Raw genomic sequence first — 9,343 nt, forward strand, 5'->3', positions numbered from 1 at the left:
GTGGAACACTAATCCTTAAGCAGCCATATTAAAATTAGTGTGGGTACCTGAGCAGGAGGTTGGTCCAAAATTTCTATGTCCATTTGGTGTATCTTTTAAAATGAATGCATGCAACATGGTGAAATATCACTCTGTCTAATAAGCAGGTTCATGTGTTAACCTGTTTTCATTTGTTCATCATGTAAAAGGAACAAAGTAAATTTCATGAAGTGATGAATTTGCATTTTATTTCAAATTAACCAGGAACAGCTGCTAATACTGAAACTGAAGAAGCATAATTTTGTAAACTTAATTCCATTAATATTTCTTAAACACAGCATTGCACGTAGTCTTTCAAATCTCATAAATAAGGTCCATTCCTCACTTCATATATTTTAAGTACTCCAGCAAAGGAGGAAATTATTTACAAGGGCTTGAGATCTTTTAAGTTAGATGTCATAATACCATAATGTTTCAGTTTTGAATGTTTACTACGACACTTTTGCTTTTTCTTCAGTAAAACTTGAAATACTTAACAGATGTTTACAGTCACCTCGGCCAGTCTGATCTGAGTCACTGCTGTGGATAATTACAGTGGAACCACAGGACTCTAATGAACATAAGAGATGGAATTCTGACTTTTCTTTTTGACTTTCAAGACAATCAAATGTTGCTTTCCTGAGTAAAATTTTGCAAAGTATTTACAATAACAACTTTGTGGACATAAATTTTGGAGCCTAGGTCTCTATACCTCGTATGATTTGTGTTATCTAATATGGAAACCAATAAAATATATAAGCTCCTCAAAGAATTATTCCCAACATCCTTATGAGATCTTTGTGATTTTCCTACTACTATTTTATTACATGGTAAGACTCCTGTATCTCACTTGCCAATCTATCAAACTTTAGCCATCTGAACATATTTATCATTTTTGTGCTGATGGAAAGAAATGCTAATTACTCTTATATCTTCAAGAATACCCTACCTGCTATAGTTGTAAGATTTTAATTAACAGCCTTCATTTAGAGTCAGTTCAGTTTCTCATACTCCTAAATACTATGTGTTCAACTACATTTTCTAATCAAACATTAATCAATTCCTATCCAATATCTACAGATCACAACATGAGTCCTGGATGTTTGTTGCATGACAAGGATAATAAACACTACAAAGCAAGGTAGTTCTTCATACCAGAGGGTTTTTTGTGAAATTTATGGATTTTGCAAGTTAACAAAGATCTGATTCCTGAATCACAGTGCTGCTCTTACTCTTCTAACACACTCAGCAAGATACATTGATTGAACTGACCAGACCAATTTCTGAATCTTTCCTTTCATGTTCAGGTTACCATAAACCAACAGTTCAAGATGTAACCTGCTTGTTTTGAAGTAACTTGTTCCCTTGAATGGAGCGGGAAGACGGGGATGCGGAGGACATAGGATAATGAGAAAGGTTCTCCAGTGACAGCAAAGTAAAGTGCAAGAACAGCTTCAAATACATGTAAGTTACTTATGAGAAGCAGGGAAATAACAGCTCAAGTATTGTTGAGGGTATTTTTAGCATTTAAGAGTACTGGTTTATAAATGTAGAAGAAAATGTGTACCTTATCCTCCTGGCAATCAAATTGGTAGGCAAGAAAGAAGAAAAACAAATCATTAAAAAAAAAGAATCTGTCTGTGCTGCAGCTGTCCAACCTAAAAAGCAGAAGTTATCTGCAAACTGGCTGACAGCCATCCTACAGATCACCTTCATATTTCCCTCATACTCCTAACTGCTGTAAAAACAATCATACAATCCCATCATTACTGAGAGTAAGTTATTCAAGGATTTACTATTCAACTATTTATATACAATGTTCAACATACTGCAGAAAAAACTAGTTTTGTTTTCTTTATAATTAATTGTTTAAAAAGATATGTACACCTTCATGCATCACAGACTTTCCATTTATTTAGGACAAATATAACTTTGCAGTAGCAAAGGAAAGATGCCATATCTGTTCATTCCTTGCTGCAGTTATGAAACACGAGATAGCTCAGTTCAAAGGAAATTACTCGTTCCTGGATTTAATTCATACCTTTTCAGGTATCACTCTTATTTTCAAAGCTATTACTTTCCTAAGTATCTCATCAGAATTAGAGCTTTTTAGAAGATGTGCATTTCAGTGGTTGCAATCCGCTTTTCTCAACAAAACCACATACCACCTATCCAGCAATAATATGGAATTTATATATCTTCATAGGTTGGTCATCTTTATGAAATGTTATTTATTTTCAATCATCTATGATCCCGCAAAGATTTAGAAGAAATTGTTCCTTGTACCTCCTACTGAAAAATTAATTAGAAAGAATTCCTGAGAACTACTGTAAGTTTTCCAGTCAAACTACACACTCACTAGAGAAATGATACTGCTCCAAATGAGAATTATTTCTACATTGTTAAAGTAGACTGGGAAGATCCTGGCCAGACCATTGGTATCTGCCAGTCTGGTGTGATTGGTATGGTATCTTTACATGAATGCTGGTAGACAAACCCAAAATTGGTTTATTAATAGAATCTTACAATTCAGACTGCAGCAATTTGTGCACTAACAATGGATCAGTGGATACACTTGGAAAAGCTTTCAAACCTAGACTATTTTACTCTGCCTTTTCAAGCACGCTGTTAAATTAAACAAAGCACATCAGTGATGCAATGTAATGTTACTTCCCAGTGCATCTGCTGACTATTATTTACCTTGGGTTGAATTGCTTCTTTCTGGCTTACAAGCTGAGACCTCAGGATGAGGACTTCTTCCTTGCGCACTTCAAGCTCTTCACTTACTGAAGTCAGCTGATCCAGGAGGACTCTATATGCAGGGGCACCAGGAGCAGTTACCTCTGGAGATCGCGTTTCTGTGAGGGCCTTCTGCAGCTCATTCAACTCATTCTTCAGCTTCTTATTCTCAGATTCAAGCTCTTGACGCTGCAAGAAATAGGGACAACTCCGTCACCCAGCAGCATTCGAATGTGCCTATAAACCACAGCTACAAAACTACGGATAGAAATGGCAAAAAAGATGAGTAACTGCAACAAATCAATCAATCAATCTCTCCCATATCGCTGCCCTCTTGACTACGGTGAATAGTGCCTGGGAGGATTTCACTAATAGGGCTAACCTTTTGTCTGAAGTGCAAAATCAGAACACAGACATGAATCAAACAGATTTGATGGGAAAAAAAAATACCAATCTTTTTTCCCCTCTTATTCTCTCCTTAACAGATAAAAATAAAGTTCACAATAAATACTGGTCATCAGGCTAAGAAGATTCTGCATCATTCAGAGATATTAGGAAATACTTTTACTTTTAGTGGTCTAAGGTATGCATTAATTTAAATAACGTGTTTGGAAAAGAGGGCTACATTTATCGCTGTATTTTTGCTCAAATTAACTTGCAAGCAGCACTAAGTGTTTCAATGAAGAACTCCCCCTGTTCTAGGGGATCTTTTTGTTCTGCAGCCCCAGCCACACATTCTACACACCTCAAAAAGGACAATCCTACAATAAAATGATTACTGGGGAATTTTTGTTCTACTTTCTCCAGCTAAAATTCTGAACAGGAGGGCTGATGTAATTTTCTATCCCAGCACATACAATTGGTGGCAATATTCTCACTAGAAAATAACAGAAAATAACAAAAACCTCCGTTTTATTACCTTGAGCGACTCATACTCCAACTCTGCACCTCTTATTGGAGGCCTTTCCTCCTCCTATGAAAGAATACAGCCAAATGAGAGAAACAAAAATCCAATCCTTTCTATTCTTTAATTTAGCTGAGGCAGGAAAAGGAAAAGGAGCTGAAATTATTTTCCTATAAAACTGGAAAAGACTCATTCTGGTACTGCTGAGTGATTTAGTTTGAATATTAGCACTGTCTCCTTTCATTTACTTATGAATTTATGACACAGAATTGGTTAATATATATAAAATCATGTACAAATCACACTACCATCACTGGTAATGAAACAGCAGGATGAATGCCACGATGCTCAAGAAATTCACTGGTGGAACAGTAACAAGAAACAATTGCCAAAATTGGTTTCATATTTTTTTAAGTACTTAAGGAGACCAAATCAGAGGAGAATTACAAATAAAATTTGCTATAAATGTCTAATCCCAGTGTTTTGGCTCTGCATCCTGGTTGAAACAGTTCTTATTCTGCCTAAAATGAATAATTACTCATTCCCCCATCATTTAAGTTGAATTTCTATATTGCTATTCCTCAATAAAAACAGCCTATTTTTTTCTTTTGTTTAAGCAAAGCCCCAAGCATTTTTTGTTCCTGTTAACTTCCATCAGAGGATCTCAAGGACTTTAGAAAGCTAAATAATCAGTCCCTTGTTCTAAGCACCAGGCATAAAACTTGTCGTTAAATCAAGCAAGTACGAGAGCAAGATAAGGATTTAGTAAAAGCCAGTCAGCATTCACACAGCTACTATTTCACAAGAAGGGATAATCTGGCATCAGCATTTGATCAGCTAGAAGGAGTCCACCTTAGCTTTAGCACGGAGAGCCTGTTCTTCCTTTCTGTCCAGTTCATCCTGCAGGGATTGCTTTTCTTGCTCCAGCTCCGTAACCCGTTTCTGCAGCTTGAGGAACAGAGACATATCCAACGGTGCCTTTTTCTCACTTGGTTCCTGCTTTAGAGAGAACAGAAGGAAGTCAAGACGTATTCCCCTTCCACATCACAAGGAAGCACTACAGTGAGTAAAGATGGGAAACAGACTGGGGAAAGAGAGGAACACAGAAATGTTACTTGATTCAGAGAGTTGACTACTGGCATCTAAAATATTTCATCAGCTGTCAAACGCTATTTTAAAAAAGGATCTACTAGTATAAAATATATCTAAGCCTAAAGCCTAGCAAAAGAAAGCACTAGAGACTACCTAGTAGACAGGGGGTCTATAATTAAGCATACCTTTTATTCTTACTTGTTTGGAGGGGGAAAGGAGAGAAAAAAAGTCTGTGGTTAGACTCACCTGGAAACAACTGTAAATAGAGGCGCTGTCTTTTTTGTTTGTTTGTTTAAGTTTTAAAGTTTTTACAGTAAGTTCTTCAGCTACAGAGAAATCTCTCTGCTGATTGTAGATTTACAGGTGAATTTAGTGGGATGTGACATATATAGGTACCAGAAGATGTATTTTATGCCTTTTTTCCTTTTATTATTCTAATTATACAGCCTGTTTCGGGCCTAATCCACTCGCTTTCTCACTATTTTCTGGGCAAGGACTAGTGCTTGTAATTTGAAGGTGCATCAGAAATTGTCCATCAGCCATTTTGTACTTCATGCAGCAAAAAGATCAAAGCATTCACTATGAAGTGCACCATAAAATTTTGAAGCTTGGAAAAGGAACTAGAAAATTAATATTAATGACTGTAGCAGACAAGCAAGCACAGCCATTTCCACTTCATCTCCTTTTACTGTGGAGGGGAAGAGTCATAAACCACACCAACAGCTCAGGAAAAAGAAAACAGACTTTGAGTTTTCTGGCTTTACTGGTTTGTACTGAGATGGAACCTATTTTTTTAATGTTAGTCTAGAGTCAAACTGGAGTTTGAAATCTTAAGGGGTTAAACAAATATAGATTTAATCTTTTCAGTGCTGCATTTATTCACACTCTTGTGTGAGTTAATTTTTTTCATTTATATTCTAAAAACCAAAACTGGCCTAGAACAGCAATTTAGCAAGTCTATTAGCCAAAGGAGAACACGACATTTGTATGTGAAAGCCAATCACATGTAGTTGCACTGTCTTTTTGCTGATTATTCATGAAGGTAGGAGCATCCTTCTGAAACAATTATGCAAGGTGAAAAATACAAGTGGGAAGGCAAATTATGAAAGAGAAAGAGACATAGAATGCATGTCAGCGTCAGTGTGGCTGGGTGTTTGCATCCACAGTAGAAAATAATTTTCTGCAGAGGCTTTCAAAAACAGTAAGGACAGCCTGTAAAAAGCAACTGTGGAGATAACTAACCTAGACAAAGGGCAAATGGAGCGAGCTGTGCGATGGCTCACAGTTAAGATGATCTCTAGAATGCACAGAAAAAAGCTTTGCATCTGCAAACTGCCAATGACAGTCAGACCACCAACCTGAGGGCTGTCTGCTGTGTTAGCAGTCCCATTCCTTTGGGAGGGGCCAAAAGGGGGCGTTTTCTTGGAAAATACTAAGAATGGCTTGGAGCTGCACCACGAATTATTCATGATTATTATTCAGTAGCTGAATCATGACAGTCAGCTTTCTGAAAATTTTTGAATATCCTAATGTCAAGGTTTAGGCTGGGCTGGCCAATAAACGATCGACACGTTTTCTATGAACCCCTCTCCCTTCCCAGAAGGTGAAGGGTGAGAGAATAAAAGAGAGAGACTTATGGGTTGAAAAAAAACCTGAAAGAGCTATAATGAAATACTAACAATAAAAAGAAAATATAATAATAAGAATTAATATTAATTATATATTACTATATAAGAAAATAATGAAATATATACAAATATATACAAAACCAACATCAAGCTCCTAGGATGACAATCATGTCACCAGCAAGCACTGGGACTGGATTCTGCAGCAGATGGGAACTGGATTCAAGAACTGGATTCAGGAACACATGGATTGGGATCAAAGGCAAAGGAACAGAGTCCTTCTCGGATGCCGGCCATTGAAGAAAGAGGGCTGACCCTTTGATCCCTCAGCTTTTATACTGAGCATGAGGCAGATGGGATGGAACAGTCTGTTGGTCAGTTTTGGGTCACCTGCCCTGTCCGCTCCTCCCTGCAGGTGGGACCCCTCTACGCTTTTCCGCTTCTGACCCTCCAACTTGGTGCATAACAAATTTCGCTGTCCCTGCTTGTTTTAGCAATAAGGATAAGCAAGAGCCTCTCTGCATATTCCTTGCTATTCACTATAAACATCACACCTTATCACTGCTAGAAGCCAAGATTGCCTGGAAAACATACCATTAATTTCAGAGAGTGCAGCAATTAGAAAAGACTTAACTGGAAAGTAAAATTACTGAAAATAAAATTGTTTTTGTTCTATCTCAAACCAGGACACTTAAGATTTGTATCACTGCATATGCAAAGGGATAGTTCATTCTTGGAGTTTAGTCATCTCTATGAAATAGAGGAAAAATGAATCAACATGAGCTTCTCACCCCTAACAGGGAACTCATTCCATGTAGCTACTAAGAATGTGGCTAGCCACCTTGCCACTTTTAATCCTTGAATATACACTATAGAGACTTCTCAGGAAGTCTCACTGGTTTTCTGAATTCCCACTTTGTGCTGAAAAAGTGATTGTGCTTACGAACACTGGCAAGCAAATGTTTTGCAGATGCAAATCAACTGGATGGCCAAGTATCTAGTCTGTGTTTACTGTAATATAGAAGAATTCAAAGCATACTTTCACAAAGTCTTTTACATAAGACCACAACTAACTAGAGAACGAGCTATTTTCGAAAAGGAAATGGAAAAAGTTGGATTGAAGCATTAGATATCTCAATATAAGGATATGGACTTCACAAGCACATGTGAAAAAAAGATATAGGAATAAGTTCAACCATCGATCAACGAAAAATTATGGGATTTTTTTAACGTTACCTCCATCCTCACTGGTAAGTCCTCCGCTTCTGTGATCTCAGAGCTAAAAGTATATTCAGATTCATTGCTACTGTGAGTTGAATCCGTTCTTTTGTGTCCAGGCTTGGGGATGTTCTGGAGTGCGAATGAAACAAATCAATACCACTGTAGGGTTTTCCCCGTGACTGTCTCTTCACAATCTATAATCTAGCTTGCAATATTTGGTGTTATTTCACAGCTGTCAAAATTTATAAGACAAGATTTTTGATACTGGTCTCTCACGCCACCTGAAGCCTATGAGATATAGTTCACAATCAAATCTGTGGAGACAGGTCAGATCCTACACCATCAAGTATTGCTGCAGAAAGCAGAATCAAGCAACAATGCAGCATTTTGTAGGAAAGAGGAGCTCAGTTTACAGGAAGCACAGGCAGCAATTCTCTAACTTCCCAGACATTGTATTGAGGAATATTTTTTCTTTCTGCCACATAAAATATTCCTAGAACTACTTAAAATTTAACACTGGATGAATGTGTTAAACATTCAACAAACAACCCTAGCACACGTGAATAACCTCAGGGCAAAATAAGGGTGGATGGCATGTGCAATACCACTAGCAAAGTCACAGCCAAAATATAGCCCTCTTCACAAACTTAAAAATAAAAACAAAATAAAAAAAAATCCCATAAATTTTAAATGTATTTGTTTTGGCTGAGCTAATCTAATTAATCAATATTTAAAAGGACAAATTCTCTTTTCAGGTACAGGTCACCACCAAACAGCTGACAGCAGAATCAGTTACTAACTTATACCACTAGATTCTGCCTATACACATTTGTGAACAGCTTTTGATTTCTCAGATGTTTAGCCACTCACCACCATTAAGTTCATTTCATCCTTGAGATCATCATAACGCTCCTCTAAACGGCTGAACTCATTCAGCAGGTTCTGATACCGTAATCGTTCATCATTCAGATCTAGCTCTAGTTGTTTCGTTTCCTCCACTAATTTCTTTTCCATTGTCTCTGCCATGGAGAACAGGAATCCAAAGTGAGAACTCCAGTTCTACCTACCCCGCGGCGCATCCATCCTGGAGGTACAGGCACGTGACTGCACCAGGAACACAGACAGTGAAACAGTTTGCTGTTTGAAGCTGGTGTGCAGTATTTGTGCTTTTGTAGGCAAACATTAAGCCAAATACATGAAGAACCAAAGCATTATTGTGGTAGCCACACAAGGGTTCACTCAGTCAAGTTAGTTATTCTGCTAATACCTTGCATCAGCAATTCCGGTAGGGAGGAAGAAGGGGCACTAGCCCACTGCTGCCTTATGTGAAAAGCAAAATGTGAGATGCTTTACGCCTCAAGCTCATCGCAGCTGCCTCCATCACAGCCTTCGCATCTAGAGTTATGCTTCTCTGGCTGCTGTCTACGTAGACACAGCAGCCAGAAGAGCTGCAGTAGAGTAATTGTATTAAATATCAGAGCCTTTTCCTTAAAAGTAAAACACTTTGTAAGAGTCACCCTCATCAAACCCTTAGGACTTCATGAAAACGCAAACAGTAAATAATTCTGATCCATGTGAGTTCTTAAAACAAAGAAATGAAACCATCAAACTAAAAAGGAATGCAAACTAAGGCAAATTAACACAATCTATGCAGTGGAGCATTGCTTTACAAGGCAACATGAAGTAGAAAACCTGAGTGAAGAGAACAGAGCCAACCTGTTATTTCCTTTGCCTGGTCATGGAT

The 9,343-nt window shown here is 37.7% G+C and overlaps 1 protein-coding gene across 1 annotated transcript in view; it reads right to left on the bottom strand.

The window, feature by feature from the left end:
* The window catches only part of MYO5A (myosin VA (heavy chain 12, myoxin)), an 89,633-nt gene that overhangs the window by 17,314 nt on the left and 62,976 nt on the right, over positions 1 to 9,343 (bottom strand). The window contains exons 24-30 of the mRNA XM_009885766.1: positions 9,316 to 9,343; positions 8,470 to 8,618; positions 7,615 to 7,728; positions 4,514 to 4,657; positions 3,677 to 3,730; positions 2,719 to 2,946; positions 1,586 to 1,594 (exon numbers count right to left, since the gene is read on the bottom strand). The exon at positions 9,316 to 9,343 is cut by the window's right edge and continues 60 nt beyond it. Of these exons, the coding sequence (XP_009884068.1) occupies positions 1,586 to 1,594; positions 2,719 to 2,946; positions 3,677 to 3,730; positions 4,514 to 4,657; positions 7,615 to 7,728; positions 8,470 to 8,618; positions 9,316 to 9,343 (726 nt within the window). The remainder of the gene's footprint in view (positions 1 to 1,585; positions 1,595 to 2,718; positions 2,947 to 3,676; positions 3,731 to 4,513; positions 4,658 to 7,614; positions 7,729 to 8,469; positions 8,619 to 9,315) is intronic.

Source organism: Charadrius vociferus, unplaced genomic scaffold (assembly GCF_000708025.1).
Source record: "Charadrius vociferus isolate BGI_N301 unplaced genomic scaffold, ASM70802v2 scaffold325, whole genome shotgun sequence".
Lineage (NCBI taxonomy): Eukaryota > Metazoa > Chordata > Aves > Charadriiformes > Charadriidae > Charadrius > Charadrius vociferus.